At 39.1% G+C, this 19,518-nt stretch overlaps 2 protein-coding genes across 9 annotated transcripts in view; one reads left to right on the top strand and one right to left on the bottom strand.

Moving 5' to 3' along the window:
- mak (male germ cell-associated kinase) overlaps positions 1-15,916 on the bottom strand; it is a 51,242-nt gene extending 35,326 nt beyond the window's left edge. For 4 of the 7 annotated variants that reach the window (XR_007262154.1, XR_007262155.1, XM_048597418.1 and 1 more), the window contains exons 1-4: positions 15,609-15,916; positions 5,141-5,415; positions 2,452-2,506; positions 1,821-1,942 (exon numbers count right to left, since the gene is read on the bottom strand). Coding sequence is in view for 5 of the 7 variants with exons in the window: in XM_048597418.1 (XP_048453375.1) it covers positions 1,821-1,942; positions 2,452-2,506; positions 5,141-5,241 (278 nt within the window). In the remaining 2 variants the exon portion in view is untranslated. Of the gene's footprint in view, positions 1-1,820; positions 1,943-2,451; positions 2,507-5,140; positions 5,416-11,026; positions 11,069-15,608 lie in introns of all 7 variants that reach the window. The other 3 variants (XM_048597419.1, XM_048597422.1, XM_048597421.1) reach the window with 3 other exon arrangements.
- The window catches only part of fbxo9 (F-box protein 9), an 87,888-nt gene continuing 84,259 nt past the window's right edge, over positions 15,890-19,518 (top strand). Inside the window, exon 1 of one of the 2 annotated variants that reach the window (XM_048597423.1) lies at positions 15,890-16,445. In XM_048597423.1, coding sequence (XP_048453380.1) covers positions 16,443-16,445 — 3 coding nt within the window. In that variant the 5' untranslated portion in view covers positions 15,890-16,442. The remainder of the gene's footprint in view (positions 16,446-19,518) is intronic. The other variant, XM_048597424.1, reaches the window with a different exon arrangement.

Here is a 19,518-nt window from a genome sequence, read left to right as displayed (position 1 = left end):
GGAAAATTTACTCTAGCTACAATAAATTCAGCTAATCATAATTAATTTTAACATGATCCACTGACAAACAAGGCAGAAAATCCACTGCAGCTAAAAATGTTTAATGGGTGCATATCAACCACTTTTTTAGCCAATTTTTTTTAGATTAAAGCATAAAACATGCCTATACCAGCTGCATGCCTGGATATTTTCTAATCAATTCTGGATATTTTCTAATCAATTCTGGATATTTTCTAATTATTATACACCTCGGGAAAAGGTGAGATTTGATCTTGGGACTCCTGGCTCAGGAACATTGCCCTATGCCACAACAGCTCAATAAACTCACATTCTGTACTTTCATTTTTTAAATCAAGAAAGGTCACTCTTTGTTCTTGGATATAGTGATGAAGTGGGCAAGATACTTTATAATTCATAAGTGGTTTTTAAAAAATTTGTAGTATCCATTCTGTTACACCGGATTCCTTTTTAAAAATCCATACTCATCTGGCCCTAAGTTTTAATTGCCATATTGTCCTATTTACTGTAATTGGAAATTGTTTGCAAATATCTTAAGCTTGGTCACTAAGAGTTGAGAAAATTTCAAATATGTGGAGTTCCATTGGTTCAATTGGCGAGACAAAAATAAAAACAAAATTCTTAGACATGCAGCTTATGTTCCTGGTGGTCTGCTGGTTAGGTTTCTGCACTCTCACTGCACAAATTTGGGAAACAAACCTTGGTATAGTTACTTATTAGATAAACCAGCATGTTTATGACTTGTTGTTCACCAGTAATAGAGTTGAGACTTCTCAAACTCATTTTACATGTTAGACCTGGAGCAAACCACTTTCTTTTGAAGAAGTGACCACGGAGGTTGAAGAAGGCAGAGGGATAGACGTTGCTTATATGGACTTCAGCAAAGCGTTCGACAAGGTAGACTGGTTAGCAAGGTTAGATCACATGGAATACAGGGGGAGCTAGCCAAATGGATACAAAATTGCCTTGAAGGTAAGAGACAGAGGGGTGGTGGTGGATTGTTATTTGTCGGCCAGTGATGTGCTGCAAGGATCGGTGCTGGGTCCACTTCTTTTCGTTATTTAAATTAATGATTTGGATTTGATATTGTCATTTATATAAACGTGAATATAGGAGGTATGGTTAATAAGTTGGCAAATGACCCGAAAATTAGTGGTGTAGTGGACAGTGAAAGAGGTTATCTCAGAGTACAATGGGACCTTGATCAGATGGGCCAATGAGGGGCAGATGGAGTTCAATTTCAATAAATGTGAGGTTTACATTTTGATAAGGCAAACCAGGAAAGTACTTGTATAGTTAATAGTAGGACCCTGGGAAGTGTTGATGACAAAGACAGCTAGGGGTGCAGGTGCATGATTCCTTGAAAGTGGAGTTGCAGGTAGATAAGGTAATAAAGATTTAAAGGGGATCTGAGGGGCAACTTTTTCACGCAGCGGGTAGTACATGTGTGGAATGAACTGCCATACAAGGTGGGTACAATTACAACATCTAAAGGGCTTCTTGATGAATACGAAGGGTTTAGAAGGATATGGGCCAAGTGCTAGTAAATGGGTCTAGATCAATTTAGGATATTTGGCTGGCATGGTCAAATTGTACCGAACAGTCAGTTTCCTGCTATGTAACTCTATGACTCCATAATACAATGTTATTGTTGTTGAGTGGAATTAAAGCCCTTGGTTTTGAGACACAAGATTCACCATCCCAATATGCATTAACCATATTAACAGTTTTCAAATAACTTTATTTCCCATGAACAGTGACCAAGTTTTGTAGTAAGTAGAAATTACTAAGACCAGTATTACCTGTCTTTCATCAGCTGATAGAGATTTTCCTTCATATATTCGAACACAAAATAGAGGTGATCATTTTCTCGCACAACTTCTTTCAGTTTGATTACGTTCGCATGGTTTAATTTCTTCAGTGACTAGAATAAGAAAAGACTCAAACTTAATTAATGTTTAAATTCCTGGGACATGATAGCAATCCACCATAATGTAAATGAGAGGCTAAGAGGGAGGTGAGAAGATAGTGACCTGAGCAGGTTGGTAACATGAAGTTTTTGTCAACCTTGATGAAGCAGCTTCATTTACAAAATCCTGTGCAGACTCCCAACGAAAAAACTGACTAGACTGAAGGTCATGTTGTACAACAGAAGTAGAAATCATCAACAGGAGACAGTTGTCAGAGATCCATGAAGATAGCTCCTCAATTAAATGAGTTAGTGGGTGTGATTGGGCAGAAGAAAAAAGTCTGCAACAACTGCACCACATTCAAAAGCATATACCTAACAAAGGAGTATTAATGTAACTTTTCATGCAAAGTAAGTGGCTTCCCTGTTAAACAAGTAAAGTGATCCAAAGGAGAAAATGTTTGAGTGTAATAGTCTCAAACAGAATAAAATCTGAAGGTAAAACAGACATTAACTGAAATTACCTTGACTTCTCTGAGGTTCATACATTCATCCCAAGAATAGAATTTCCTCTTCATTCTATTTAAAAAAAAGTAACCAATGTTGCTAATTTGTTTAACAAAAGGGAAACTAACTTGTTTACTTGAACAGAAAACACTGTTCACACATACACCATTTAATAAAGGCTAGGTACAGAAAGCTTTGTGCTTTTTGAAAAGAAATTCATAACATGTCATACTCTGGTATGTTATAAACTTTCAGTTAATACTTTTAAATTTGACAGATTTTACAGATTTGGACTGATTATTAAAAATGCCACTGCAAATCACATAACCTTGGGTGCTTTGAAATGCAAACATCCTAAGCTTCAAGCAAGTTACCTAATTAAATATAGAAATTCATAATCATTCAGGAAATTCATATATATCATTAAGAATGAATCATCAACAAAACAAACATACATAGAATTCCTCTAAGCCTAACTTTCTCAACACAGACAAAAGGAAGGATTGAAACTCAATATGTCTAATTGTCTTCCATTGTACAGTAGTTTCTCATTCAACGTAGGCTGGATGAATCTCAAAAGGTGCCAAACAACAACACAAGATGATTGAAATCAATATTTACACGAGCCAGGTTTAGAAAAAGGTCTGAACTTGTAGAAAAAGGTCTGAACTTGTAGAAGTCACACAATGAGGGAGAATACTTGCCTGATTTTAAAAACCAGAAGACAGCTGACAGTAGACAGAGAATTCCACCGTAAGCCATCGAACAAGTAATCTAAGCAGCCCAAGGAATAAACAGCAAAACCTTGAAAATAGGGCATTCAAACAAAGAAAGGAATTCCCCCACTTGTTCCAACTTTAAGTTCAACCAAAAACCAACCTCCTCAAAATTCAACTGTAAGAAAAATATCTTACTGCAAAACTTTTGCTTTAGAACCCTGCCATGCAAAAGTGATGTTGAAGCAAGACAGAGATAGATATGACCTTTAACACTTTTACAACCACAAGAGGGCATAGGTTTAAGAGGGGAAAGATTTAAAAGGGTCCTCAGGGGCAACTTTTTCACACAGAGGGAAGCGTGTATTTGGAACGAACTGCCAGAGGAAGTGTTAGAGGCAGGTACAACATTTAAAAGATATTTGGACATGTACATGAACATGAATAGGAAAGTTTAGAGGGACATGGGCCAAGCCCATACCAGGACTAGTTCAGTTTAGAAAATCTGATCAGTATGGATGAGTTAGACCTAAGGGTCTGTTCCAGTGCTATATGACTCTGTACCTAATTGATGCGCGAGTGTGAAAGCAGTCACGCTTAAAAATCCAGTGAAAGGGTGTGATAACAAGTAATAAAATTCACATAAAAATGAAACACTGCTTAGAACAAAGTGTTGGAAAAATTCAACACCTCTGGCAGCATCTGTGGACGAAGAAACAGAAGTAACATTTCATGTCCAACAGGGTCCTTTCAGACTTGAAGCATCAACTCTATTTCTCTCTCCCCAGATGCTGCCAGACCTGGTTAGCTTCTCGAACATTTGATTACATAAAGAAAAACTCAAAGTTTGTTGAAATTTAATTAGGTCACACTCACTCTCGGGTCAAGAAAACAAACACCTTTTAGACAAAGAGGCCAATCACAAGCTGGGGAAAAAGGAACACACAAATTCTGTCTATGACAAACACTTTAGTCATTCAAGAAGAAAAACAAGATAAATCCCCAATAACTGGTTGGAAGTTATGAACTTCCTGGGTACTCCCATTAGCTGTACATTCTTGGAGAACTGCTATGGACTAATATAGCCTTTTAGGTCCATGGTAATAATTAATTGACTGCCAACTGTGTGTTTTTTGAAGTTAATATCAGAAGTGAGAGAACAATCAAACTCATATATCAAGCCAATGTTTTCTACAGCGGAAGGTTGAAAAGCTGTAACTGAATATTTCCCTTTCTTTAGTTGCCTACATGACTGAAAAAGGATCATGTTTTAATCTTGGTGGATGTTTGGGTAAAAGGGAGAAATGTTGGAAGAAAGAACACCACCCTGATTTTAGCTTAACATTTTAGCTCAAAACTGTCTTTTAATACAATATTAGAGTTTGACATGTTGGTATCATACATTGATCAGAAGTTCCTATTTAACGATTTAAATAATCTTGGTTGTATTGACAAGGGGCAAATATAATTCTGGGCCACAACTACCCTCTATTGGCTGCCTGAAGAATGGGAAATCGCCAGCTCCTTAACTAAGCCAGTCTCCAACTCCAACAATGTAACTGCATTATAATTACAACAATATTTAAAAAACATTGCCATTTAACAGTGCAGTGATACAGCAAATGCAATCCGGACATGACCTTAAAGGAAGGCTTTTCATTCAAATTTTCTCCCCAATTAATACAGCCTTCAAATATATACCAATGTAAGCAGGAAACCACTTTACTAGGGAGTACAATTTGCAGTGCATTGTACCCACTTTTCAAGTGAGACATGCCTATGAAGTAGTCTTTGAAAACGAGCCAATATAACGGAATATGTACAGCAATAAAAAAGAAGTCAGAGATAGTAGGAACTGCAGATGCTGGAGAATCTGAGATAACAAGGTGTAGAGCTGGATGAACACAGCAGGCCAAGCAGCATCAGAGGAGCAGGAAGGCTGACGTTCATCCAGCTCTACACCTTGTTATCTTAAAAAGAAGTCACTTACTTTTTAATGGCAACTAGCTCTCCTGAATCTATACTTCTTCCCATGAGAACGGAGCCATATGTTCCATCCCCAAGTTGCTTCATAGTGGTGTAACGATTCATGCCAATGCAGACTCCTTGTACTCACAGCAGAGTTTGAAACGTACCCAAGGTTCCTCACTTAGCGGCAAGAAATTATTTAGACAAAATCTTCTGTTAGCGCAGCAACATGTTATGTAGCCATTCGCATCTAGGTCTATATCAATTACGAAAGGCATATTTTGGAGATGATTTTACCTGTACATGGATTGAAAAAAAAATTTAAGAAATAGATTAGATTTAAACAAACATATTCCACTGGCTATCACAAAATCTCTTTACAGTAGAACATTTCTTAATTTTAAGGACATTTGCAATAATATTCCTGTGAAATCAACTGCAGTGAAAGAGGTCTTGCCAGGGGCACAACCATTTGGACACAACATTAAAGCATAGTCTGGTCTGCGTATTCAACTAAGCTTATAAGATCTATTTACTTGGACAACTCTGGCCAACATTCTTATTTCTAACAATTTCAACAAATTCATCATATCTGAAGTGTTTACATACGTTTTGAAACAAATGACAGAGTTTCATTTACGTAGCTGTGCCTTTAAAAACTAACCTCAAGGATTAAAAAGGGAACAAAACTGCAAATTATGAATCTCGGCTTTCTACAGTCACTTTAAAGAAATCCAGCAAAGAATAAAGAGACTAAGGGCAAGAAGTCATTTGAGAGTGGGTGCATCAACGCAACTACTCCTGGTATTTGCATCTTATACCATTCCATTTCTTCCACAAACACTTCCCTATTCTTTCATTAACAAAAGGTACTTGTTGTGAACTTGTCATTGTTTTTCCTCCATTATTTCAACTAACATTTGAGTCACCACTCCTCACCTCTTTCCTGCCTTGAGATCTACTTCCTTTCATCCACACAAGAAGCACTTAACGTAATTTTCAAATATTAAAAGATGTGATGGTTAGCTCTGATGGTTAAAGCATGGTTCTAATAATATGAAGGTCACAGGTTCATTACCTGCACTTGCCAATTTGACTTTGCATCTATTTAGTTCTCTACGAAGTGCTTTGGAATTTGACCTAATAAGTTTGAGTCCCAATGTCCAAGATTCCCACCCTTATGTGTGCAGTGACCAAACCAACAGGGGTACAGTACATACTAAGTATTTTATGTAAAATTATTACATTTCTACATCACATTTCTTTTCTTTTGCTACAGAAAAGGTTACTTTATTCGATGGCATAATCCTGCCTTTTAACCTGAATCATATATCCTTCATTGCGCTTTTAAAAAATCCATTGAGCCTCTATTACTAGACTTGCAATAACAGTACTGCTCAACTGAATTTTGACTGACTGCCAGGCATTTACTAACAAGTAAATTCATCATTTCTATGATGTTTTACTCCTGTGTTAACGGACACAATACAAAATATCCTGCTTACAATATAACCCATAAGTGATTACATTCAGCTTTTGTCAAGATGACCTAAACCTAATCCTCTAAGACAATAATTAGATAGCTTAGCCCATGTGACAGGAGACCTTAATCTACCAACACTTTTCCTTAATTTCTTAACATTCCATATTAGACGTGCACCTTGCACTTCCAAACTGTTTTGAAGCCTGGGATTTCAGTACACAATATATGATAGTGGTATGAAACTTATTTAGACCTAGCAGTTTAGAAAATGTCTGTTGTAAATCCTCAAAAAACTTGAACACTTAGTTACTCTGCATAGAATTACATCAAAAATTGCTTTACAGATTGGAGTACTTTATGTCCAACAAAACCAAATGGAAATGCCACTTTATAGGATAATGTTTGGTGCAACATGAATATTAAACTGCGTTCTCTACTTTTTTCCAATATTCATGTTCTTACCCATGTCTTCATTACCTTGAACCCTGACCACTCATATTCTTGCTGGATACCTGGGTTCTAACCTCTGAAGTCCAACCGATCCAGAACTCTAATATTCACCTCTTATCTCATTATATATCCTGTTCACCCATGACCCACAGAGATAAAAAGAAGAGACTTGTAAAAATAGTGAAAAATCCTCACTTCTATAGGAAATAATTGCAGAATATAAACATGCATTAATTGTGTTGGGGGAATGTTCATCAGTATATTATAGCAATCTTCACGGACCTGTTCTGAATCAGTAGTAAAATTACTATTCAAAACATAAATACATCTAGGAAAAGAGGTTGCATGTTTAACAATGTGCTCATTGCAGAAAAGTTCAGATAACGCTGCTACATATAGTTTTACTTCATGATGGAGTTTAGTATCATTTTTACAGCTATTCTTCTGTTCTCAAAGTACACTATTTTATGTAATTATTTATTTAAAATGTGCTCACATCATTTCTGAATAGTGTAGATCAAGAATGCTTAAAATATAGCTGCCACAAAATTTTGCATTGTAAGGTGAGCTTCGTTGTTTCCTTTCCATCATATGGGAAACAGCTCACTCGGCAAGAAGAAACTTGCACAATATTTTGTATGTTTTAGATGCTCCTAAAAGTATTCTTCAGGGATCAGTCACAGATGTAGCTGACACTTCCCAAATGTGACAGTAAGTACACAGGTATTCGGAATTTTCAGTGGATAACAGTGGAAATGGGAGGAACAAAGTTTGTACTCAAACATCATAAAATGGATACTTATTTCAGGATTTATTTCTTATACAAACTAATTGTTCATCCATTCTAGCCAATCTGCATGGCATGGAGTTGAGGCCAAGCTGAGATCAGCCAATGATCATACTGAATGGTGAAGAAGGCTCAAGGGACTAAATTGCCTACCTCTTTTGTTCTTATATGGAAATAGTCTGGAGGAGCAAAATACTGCTGAGTATCCAATCCTGCCTAAAGTAAATGATTCCAGAGTTTTTAACCCAACCTAAAGTTTACGCCACATCTTTTCTTTAGCTTTTCTTGAGAAGGATCCCTGACACCAATCCCAACCTGTCCACATGATTCCGGATTTGCAGGTCTCTGCTTTTTCATACTTCAATGAAATTGCATCTTTTAAGATTAAGGGAAGTAAGTTTCTAGCTTATCTTTACACGCAATTCAACTTTGTGGCTGTTTTTGCTTACAACTTGCACGCTTTTTGTTTGTCTTGGTGCCAAATACATACGTTGTTATATGCAAGTCACCCAAATGTGCACTCAAAATAACTGCAAGGCATAAACATATATGGAAATGAAAAAGTTGCTATCAGAGAGATGCATTTGCACCATTAGTTTTGCAAAAACAGCACTTCACTTTCTGCCTTCCCTATTCAAATACACTGAGTAGCTAAGTTCTTGCATTTGAACTGTAAATTTGAAGTGAAGTCACAAGAAACATAATCAATTCATTTCGAGTCTTAGCATTCCTTTAATGTCATTTCAAAAATTTCACTCTGGTCAGTTTTTTCTGCCACTGAAAATTAACCACATAGGTGGAACTTTATTCCCTCAGATTTTAGCTGTTGATCAGAGTTTGTGTATTGCCTGCATCATTTGAAACAAGCATAGGTTAATCAAGCACAGAAACGTCAAAGCACAATTTCAAGGATTATCCAATCTTGTTCCTTGTACTCTGTAATGTGAAGACCAAGAAAAACTACTCTCAATAATGGTACCATGAAACTACCATGGCTTGTTGTAAGAGCCACTTTTGGTTTATTATTGTCTTCTTTTCGGGAAGATCATCTGCCACCTGGACCAGCCTAAAAGGGACACCTAACCACTGCAATATGGTTGACCTTTAAATATTTTCTGAAATGGGCTGTAAGCCATTCAGTTCCATGAAAAAAACATTTAAAAAAGGGATTGGCTTGCCAGGTCAACGTCAGAGAATCAGTTCCCTTGATTTGACCGGATAAACCCAAATATTTATGGGTATGCAAATAATTCATTCCTATAATTTTAGTCCCTTTTCAAAATGTAGGGTAGTAATTGAGGGAAAAATTAGATGATGGTCTTCAAGTAGAATCCTGCACTGTAAAATCACCTTAGGTACAATAAATGCATCTATCCCCAGGGATTTGTTCGTTTCGATTCCTTTGAGCATCTCTAAATTGGAATCCAAGTCATAAATTGTGCTCAGTTTATCTTCTACAATAATAACAGAGGTCACCAGCATACAACCATTGAATAAGTTGGAGGAAATGATGCGCGTACACTAACTATTTTGTGCTAATTTTTGTTCCGAATGTAAAGCTTCAAGATTCCCACATGATATTTTATTGCAGTGAAAGAATATATTGGCATTGTTTGGCACCGGAACTTTACTCAACAAATGATAACTTTAATGCACTTCAGAAGGTAGTGAAGGGCTAGTTTCAGTTTACTACTTTCATGAATGAACAACGCTGATTACTGACAAGAAGGGGACTTAGAGCTAGGCAAAAAGTTATTCACTCAACTTGTTAAAATATATGATCAGAAAACAAACGTTACCAAGTGCGATTGGAGATTCTGTTCATTCACTAAACACTTGAAATACACCTCACTTTGAAATCTATAGCAATAATTCTAATGCAATCATCTAAGTATACGGATGCATGGATTTTAAAAAAAGCATCTTGATAGACATGCAAAATTATTGCACTCTGCACTCGGACTGAAGCAAACCAAACGTACACCGTGTCTCACCAAATTCATATGCAGTCTCAAATGAGCACAGAGTGTAATGCTAGTGTGCCATTCAGCTATCATTGGTGCAAGCCGTAGCAGGTGCAACTTATCATTGTTAACAACATCACAAAGATGTGTGATGTGCATAAAATGCACTAATGTATGTTGGATTAGACCATATTTTACTGAGTATGGGTACTAATTTACCAAGTAAGTGCAATGACAAGTTATGTGACTTGTTACTGACATTAAACTTGAACAATAATTTATATAATATGCTGCTTTCAAAAATTTCAATGCTGTTATTAGTGTGGAATGGGACATCTCTATTGCAATTATGAATGCAATATGTTCAAAATTTCATGCTGTCTACATAAGCACAGCGAATTCTGTTCTCTGATTTATACAAAAGGACTACTTAAACAACTGAAAAGCTGACACCTAATTTAAACGTACTGATTCTGTAATGGATAAACTGTACTAACATTGAAAGAGTCAAAGAACTAGCTGCTAGGCAACCTATGGTTTGTTTGAATATTCATGTTTACATTTGGAACTACTGACAAAACACAATGCTGATACTTCTTTTCACATGCAGACATTGAACTAGTAACGTACACAAGCAAATATACACAGCACTGACTTGTCTTCAAGTGTGAACTACAGCTTTAGTATTTATAGTTATTGAAAATTAACAATGTAGTAGTGTTAGGTGGCTCAATTAGTGAAGAACACTACTGTGAACTGTAGAATCATTAGGTCAAATGACCAGCAGAGAGATAATACAAATTTATGTACCTACTAATATTAAATACAAAATTTTAATCCACATGCACATCATGATCATTTTCTTGATTTCTGGATCATCTTATCATTTTGAAAATAATTTAATTCAGAGAACAGAGCCAAAGGATTGCACTATTCAAAAATACCCAGGAGAAACAATTCACGAGGTGCAACACATGGTAATGATTTTCAACAACTTGATAACATGCAGAAGAACATGTCAAAAATCGTGTTAGAAGGCACAATTCAGAGAAAGACTAGGGCCAGTTTTAAAAGTAGGAAGGAAGCAGAGACAAAACAGTGGAGAACACAAAAAAAATCTAGTGTTTGAGAAGCATAGTATTACCACAGGGAAGTAAACAAATCAAGATAAGATGGCAGAAGGTAATTCAGGGATTCTAAAGCAAGATTTCTGTGTCAACTTACTTTGGTGGTCATCTTCAAAAATTCTATATTCTGGAACAGTTCCTGCAGGTTGGAAGGTATCAGATGTAACCCCACTATTTAAGAAAGGAGGGAGAGGGGAAACTGGGAACTACAAATCTTTTAAACTAATTAAATGATGCGTTAACTGCACACTTGCAAAATAATGGTAGGACTGGACAGAAGCATCTTCAAATTATGAGAAGGGACTCATTTTTGGCAAACGTGTTGGGAATGCACTGAGCAGAATAGATGAATGGAGGGTGGGCGAATGCATGGATATGGCAAATTTGGATTTAGAGTCATACAGTATAGAGACAGACCCTTCAGTCCAAATTGCCCATGCCAACCAGGTTTCCTAAACTGAACTAGTCCCAATATAGGTCTGGCCCATATCTCTCTAAAACTTTCCTACGTACCCAAATATATTTTAAATGTTGTACTTGTACCCGCCTCTACTACCTCCTCTGGCAGTTCATTTCATATACACACCACCCTCCATGTGAAAAAGTTGCCCCTCAGGACCTTTTAAATCTTTCCCTTCTTACCTTAAACTTATGCTCTCTAATTGTGGATTCCCCTACTCTTTGCGGGGAGGTTGGTGGTGGTAGTACCCTAGGTATTCACTTCATCTATATCTCTCATGATTTTATACACTTCTATAAGGTCACTCCTCAGCCTCCAATGCTCCAGGGAAAAAGTCCCAGCCTATCCAACCTCTCCTTATAACTCAAACCTTCCAGTCTCAGTAACATCCTTTTAAATCTTTTTCTGCACCCTTTCCAGTTTAATAACATCCTTCCGATAGCAGGGCAACCAGAACAGTATTCTGTCAAAAGCCTCGGGCAACTGTCCGTGTGGAATTTGCACATTCTCCCTGTGTCTACGCGGGTTTCCTCCAGGTGCTTCAGTTTCCTCCTACAGTCCAAAAATGTGCAGGTTAGGTGAATTGACCATGCTAAATTGCACGTAGTGTCCAGAGAGGTGCAGGCTAGACGGATTAGCCATGGGAAATGCAAGGTTACAGGGATAGGGTGGGGGGTTGAGTCAGGATAGAATGCTCTTCGGAGGGTCGTTGTGGACTCAATGGGCTGAATGGCCTGCTTCCACACTGTAGGGATTGTTTTACAAGTCTTTAAAAAAAAAGCAGCCTCACAAATGTTATGTACAGCCACAACATGACGTATCAACTCCTACACTCAATGCTCTGACCAATAAAGGCAAACGTGCCAAATGCCTTCTTCATCACCATGTCTACCTGGGATGCCACTTTCAAGGAACTATGTACCTGCACCCCGAGGTCTCTCTGGTCGAAAATACTCTCCAGGGCCCAACCATTAACTGTATAATTCTTGCCCTGGTTTGTCTTTCCAAAATGCGACACCTCACATTTATCTAAAACAAACTCCATCTGCCACTCATCGGCCTATTGGTCCAGCTGATCAAGATCTCATTGTACTCTTAGAAACCTTCTTCATGGTTCACTATACTACCAATTTTGGTGTCATCCCCAAACTTACTAATCATGCCTCCTAAATTCTATCCAAATCGTTTATATAAATGACAAACAACAGTGGACTCAGCACCAATCCTTGCAGCACACCACTGTTCAAAGACCTCCAGTCTGAACAACAATCCTCTATCGACCCTTCTGTCTCCTACCATCAAGCCAATTTTGTATCCCTGGATTCCATGTGATCTAACCTTACTAACCAGTATACCATGTGGAACCTTGTCGAAGTCCAGGCAGACAATGTCTACCACTCTGCCTTCATCTATCTTCTTTGTCAACTCTTCGAAAAGTTCAGTCAAATTTGTGAGGCACGATTTTCCACGCATAGAGCCATGCTGACTATCCTGAATCAGTTCTTGCCTTTCCAAATGCAAGTAAATCCTGTGTCTCAGAATCCCCTCCACAACTTACCCACCACTGACATCTGGCCAACCAGTCTGTATTCTCTGGCTTTTCCATACAGCCTTTCTTAAATAGTGACACAACATTAGCCACCCTCCAGTCTTCTGAAGATTTTTGATAAGGTTCTACACAGGAGGTTACTAAGCAACAATACAGCGCATGGGATTGAGGGTAAGAGTTAGACAATATCTGTTGACAGTCCCAAAATGCTCTTAGTATGCATGCGCAAAATGTGCACACACAGTTTATCAGTCAGTAACATCATTCCATTCTGCTCACTCATATTTACTTTGCATATTTGGATGTTGACATGCTTTTGTTTTAAACTAACAGAGCATTTCACCAGTGTGCACAGATCTTTCCACATGCGTAATGTGAACATCTTGTGGGGTGTCAAGAGACACAGCCTAATAGTTATTTTAGTCAACTTGTTCAACATGTTTTGACACAGGACAGGTGGGACTTGAAGCCAGCACTTCTTGCCTTGGGGTAAGCACTTTCCACTGTCCCGTAAGAGCTCTAATTTTGAAATCAACATGTTTACACATGCCGTGATACACTGCTGGAGCAGGTGGAACTTCTGTACAGATCATCTATACCAAAAGTAGAGACAGTACCAATGCACCACAAGATCCCTTAGGGCTGGCATAGATTGAGAATTGGTTAATGAGCAGAAAACAGAGAGTAAGAATAAACGAGTCATGCTCAGGTTGACAGGCCGTGACTAGTGAGGTACTGCAAAGATCAGTGCTTGGGTTGATCATAATCTATAATAATGATTAGGACGTGAAGACCAAATGTAATATTTCCAGAGATAGTAGGAACTGCAGATGCTGAAGAATCTGAGATAACAAGGTGTAGAGCTGGATGAACACAGCAGGCCAAGCAGCATCAGAGCAGCAGGAAAGCTGATGTTTCGGGTCTAGACCCTTCTTTCCAGTTTGTAAATGATAAAAAACTAGGTGCGAGTGTGCATAGTGAGGAAAATGCAAAGTCTTCAAAGGGATGCAGATAAGCTGGGTGAGCAAGTATGAACATGGCGTACAGAATATAATGCAGAAAAATGTGAAATTATTGCATTTGGTTTTTTCCCACAAAAATGGAGTGTATTTCTTAAATATTTTGTTAATAAGTCACTGAAAGCCAGCAGTAAGTAGTAAAATAAGGTCACGTTCCTACTGTGGGCCAGCATTGAGAGCATCATGTCCAGTTCCGGTCTCTTTACACAAGGAATGATATGTAGTTGACAAATCGCATTGCAGTGCAGTGGTAGTAACCCTGTCTCTGGGCTAGAAGGTCTGGATTCAAGTCCCACCTGCTCCAAAGATACGTCAAGTACAACTCATTAAAAATATCCATATCACATACATGGAGGATGTGAGACAAAAGTTTACCAGGCTGATCCCTAGGATGACAGGAATGTTTTATGAGAAAGGATTGAAGAGAATTATCTTACGTGAATTACCTGGCATTTAGAAGAGCAAGTGGTGATCTCACTGAAACATAAAAAATTTATTTCCGAGCTCGATAGCAGAAACACATGTTGCATCTAGTGGAACATCTAAAATGATGGGAAATGGCTTCAGAATAAGATGAATGCCATTTAGGGCTGACATAAGGGAGGTATTTCTTCACTCAAAAGAAATTGAATCTTTGGAATTCTCTAATCCAGACGACTGTGGAAGCTTGGCCATCAGTATGTTAAGGACAGGGATTGTTAGAATTCTAGATATTAAAAATAAAGGATGTGAGGTTAATGCAGGAAAAGCTGTCAAGGTAGGTCGCACAGTCGAGGTACCAGATGGCCTATTCCTGTTCCCATTTCCTATGTTCCTCACAGGAGTACAGCAGGGTCTGAAGCGAACAAAAGGATGCAGCACTATGTAGATGAGAATAGGGAATATTAATCTGAAAGAGTTGGGGAGACCGCCTGTCGACAGGTAAGCGTGAGAGAAATCCTGTGGAATTATTTTAAATGCTTAGGATTTCTCCTGGGGTAAACTGAACATTTCATTATTGCGTGTGGGACACTGGCGGATTTCACTCCATCATACCAGGGACTAAATACTTCGAATGTATCTGAGTGATTGTAAAGTGCTTTGACATCCTGAAGACAAGTCTTCCGGGAAAGTTCTAGAGACACTAGAGATTCGAGACCCTAGGGCAATGTCTCTACAAGGTAGAAAACGGACTGGAGATGAAGGGACTTCTGCTTCACCGGGTGTCTTACTTTTTCAGATACCAGCATCGTGTTTCTTGGATTTTCTTTCCTGATACCAGAATTCTAATAGCCCTCCCCAATATTGTAAACAAAACTAGAGAAGCAAATAATGCTAAACTGAAAAGTGTTTACTCGCTCACACTGTCGGACAGACTGGATGACAGCAGAAGCTCAGCCAAAAGCAACAGCTACTGCGGTAGGAACTGAAATGTCCTGGCTAACAGCTACAAATAGATAAATGTCAAAGAAACATAACACGAGTTGAAGGTAGTTTCATAAGTCCCTGACACATCGACGTGCGGGTAATTTTCTTTTTAAAGTTTTACCCGACCACGTATTTCTAATACGATTTCAAACGGAGTGATTTAAAAAAAACACACACACACGATATGGTACTGGGTCATGATCGGGAATGACAGTCAATAAAATGAAAACAAAACTACCCTTACCGGTTGCCGGGAGCCCAGAGCCACTTAACTGAGCCAACGTGATTTAAAGGTGAAAAAAAATTACCTCGAAAGGATACAGACAATGAACACATCACAAGCTAAGACCACCTCCTGCCACTACTCCTTCGACTACTATTCCTAATGTTTCACTCTGGCCCAACATGGCGGCAGCACAGATGTGTCTTTTCCCGGGAGACAGAGCTCCTCCTCCTTCTCCTCTGTCTAGTGCCTCTCCTTCCCTCTCCCCAAACATCCGCGTAGCACTAAAGCGCATGCGTCAGACGCCCTTGAATAGGGCGGACTCACACGCAAGTCTGGGAGAAGGATGGCGTGTGCGCACCGTACAGCGGATAGCGGAGAGATGAAACAGGCGTCAAACGGCAGCGTTGTTGGGAAGGGAGACGTGACGCATGCGCGATAGGCTTCCTCTGACTTGTACTGTGGTGGCCGGCTCGCGGCGCAGGTTTGAAGAGGGGGTAACGGGCAAGGTGCGTGTGCGCGCGTACGCGCTCCCGTCCTCCAGTCCTCCAGTTTTCCGCCGCAGGCGCAGAGGAGGTGGGATTGATGTCCCCTGACTTCGGGTCGGAAGGGTGAGGGTGACTCATCACCGACTCCACACTCCGGCACCACCCACCATCATCTCCTCTTCCACCGACATTACCACCCCCCCCCCCCCCCCAGCACAGAATTGTCGACATGGCGGCCGTGTGGAGAGCTCGTATTTTTTTGGATTGTGTGGTTCGCTTTTCCGACCGAGAACTGCAATAATCTCCGATCGCTCAGCTGCGTCAGGCTTGTTTACTGTCCGGAAGGTCGACGGGCCCTTTTCAAAGCATGGTAAACACTGCAAGACGGCGGCGGTGCTTCTTCCTCGTGTGTGTGTGGGTTGGTGGGTGGATGGGTGTATGGGTGTATGATAGGGGGTGCTTGGCTTGACTGACTGAGGTGAGGAGGAGGAGGAGGAGGAGGAAAGATGTGTGATCATCTAACCTGCTCGTTACTGATCTGCAAAATCACAGCTCGTCTGGCCTGCAATCCATTCGGGTTGTGTGACTTCTGTGTTTTATTTTTGTTTTTTCTTAAACATACATAATATATATAAAACGATAGGGTATCGTTATGAGCAAGATGGGGATGGCAAAAAATCAAAGCTAACCTGCTTTGGGGCCGAATGTCAACGCAACGATCCTCTGTTTTAGTTTGACAATCCAGTGGATTGGTCTCCCCCGTTAAACTCGGTTCTGTTCCTTTTTCTGAAAAGGAGTGCCAAGCATGTCAGTGAAAGGCAGTTAAAGCGTTTCTGGGCTGCCTCAGGTGATGTGCACTGATTGTGTGTGATGATCTGAATTAAACGTGTGCCTGCAGGATTGGCACATTTGTCCTCGGGTTGCTAAAGGAGACATTGAGGCAGTGCAGAAGAACGATGATCGTGTCCTTCAGGTCTAATGCATTTTCCTCGTCCACTATTCTTGACTTTGAAGGCTGCCCAAATGAACCGGGTTGCAATATTTTACCCACCGACAGATGAAAACTGCAGAATGTTATGAGGATATAGATAACTGTCAGTGAGGTACAGCAGAAGGTTATTGTAGATCAAAAGTGAGAGATCCGTAATGGTAACATTCGCCAGCAGCTAAATTATTACTTCTGTAATGTATGATATCCAAATACTGTTATTTATTTTGAGAAAATTACTACAAATACATTAAACAATTTTAAAATTTGAAAGGTTTGTGTTTTATAAATCAAAGGATGATCCAGCCAAAATACTGACTCGCAAAACGAAACAGCAGTCTGAAAATTGGATATTTTCATGTATAATTCTAATGTTTTTTTTTAACGGAGCTAAAGCGATCCATTGAAGACTTCTCTTGATTTAACAATTTATAATGGTGTTTTTACTCATGACCTTGCTTGTCAAAATGTTTTTAGTTATATGGTATGATCACGTGATAAATATATTTTTATCGTATACGTTCTGTCGCTGCTTACAACATAACAGACTGCCTGATGTTGTTCTGATGAAGGGTCTAGGCCCGAAACGTCAGCCTCTCTGCTCCTATGATGCTGCTTGGCCTGCTGTGTTCATCCAGCCCTGCACCTTGTTGCCTGATGTTGTTGATCACTTTGCAAATTTTGAAAATAGGAAGTTAAAAGGAGCTATTGTGACTTCACATTAACCAAAATCAGTAGTTTCTTAAACAGCCGCATGATATGGAGAGTATCTTGCTCCTCTTATAAATACTGTACTTAAAATATCCCAGATCTGACGTTAACTTCCCGGAATGCTAGTATAATGTTCTTTGGTTCTTTCTCAAAATCTAATGAATTTTTGTTTTATTCATTCATGGAATGATGGCATCGCTGGCTGGTCCAGCATTTATTGCCCTTCCCTAATTGCCCAGTGACAGTATAGAGTCAAACACATTGCTGTGGGTCTGGAATCAACTGTGTAGGCCAGACCAGGTAAGGATGACCGTATCCTTCCCTGATGGACATTAGTGAACCAGATAGGTTTTTCCAACAATCAACAACGGATTCATGACCATCATTAAACTCTTAATTCCAGATATTTATTGGACTGAAATTTCCAATCCCTTTGCAGGATTTAAACCTGGGTCCCAGAATGTTACCTGATCTCTGGAATACCAGTCCAGTGATAATATCATCAGGCCATCTCCTCTCCTTGATTTCAAATTGTTGTGGAATCAGCATGTACTTAATCTTTTGTCCGTTGATGTCACTATTACACCACCATCATCCCCCTATAATGATAGACTAACGGCTAATTGCTACACAAATTACTGAAGCTCATACACACAAGTACATAAAATCATCAGAAAGGTTTATGGCATTTTGGCCATTCTAGTAAGGAAATTTTTACTTTAAGAATGAGGGCTGACTTCAGTAGCATAAACAAAAGCTTTACTGACACCCCATCTGTAGTAAATAAAAACCAAAAGAATCAGAGCAGATATTGCTGGAAAAGCTCAGCAAGTCTGGCAGCATCTGTGGAGAGAAATCACAGTTCATGTTTCGGGTCAAGCGACCTTTCCTTAGACCCTTCCTCGAACCATTAACTCTGATATCTTTCCACTGATGCTGCGAGACCTGCTGAGCTTTTCCAGCAATTTCTGTTTTTGTTTCTGTTGTACCTCACCTGGAGCGTTGCTTCCAAATTGCGCCCAAGAGAAGGTATATTTGTGTTGGAATGGCCACAAAATAAATTTAGTGGAATCATTCCAGGGCTTAAAATGTCTCTTTAAGATTGTATATACTTAGGTGAATTTATAAGTGTTTGAGTGATCTAATCAAGAATTTAAAGTTAGTAAATTATTCCACTGGGTAAATACAGAAAATACTTTTTCTGCTATTGAGGGGATGTTGATTGAGAGAGAACAAGCCTACATTAGGGAAGTAGGCCATTTATACACAAAGGGCACAGAAAATCTATAACTGCCATCGCTAGACAGCTATGAATGCTCCATCAATTTTGGATTTTCAAACAGATCAATTAGTATTTCTTTGTTCAGCTAATGTACCAAGTGATGTAAAACAAAGGTAGGTAAATGGAGATAGCAAGAACTGCAGATGCTGGATTCGGAGTCAATACTGTATGGAGCTGGAAGAATACAGCAGGTCAGGCAGCATCAGAGAAGCAGGAAAGTCAACTGATAAAGGGTCTAGGTCTGAAACGTCGACCCTCCTGCTGCTGTGATGCTGCCTGACCTGCTGTGTTCCTCCAGTTCCGCACTGTATTAAGTAGGTAAATGGAGTGATGGAACTGCGTTACAAATCATTCATAATATAACTGAATGCTTAAGGAGCTAAATTATGTACTCTTATTCTTGTGTAAAAAATCTGCTTTTGAATCAAGACTGTCAGTTCCCTGAAGAGGTGATTTTGGGCA

This window comes from Rhincodon typus, chromosome 5, assembly GCF_021869965.1.
Source record: "Rhincodon typus isolate 14 chromosome 5, sRhiTyp1.1, whole genome shotgun sequence".
NCBI classification, from domain to species: Eukaryota; Metazoa; Chordata; class Chondrichthyes; order Orectolobiformes; family Rhincodontidae; genus Rhincodon; species Rhincodon typus.
Note: the sequence above shows the minus strand (reverse complement) of the source record. Positions and strands in the feature narration are given on the sequence as shown.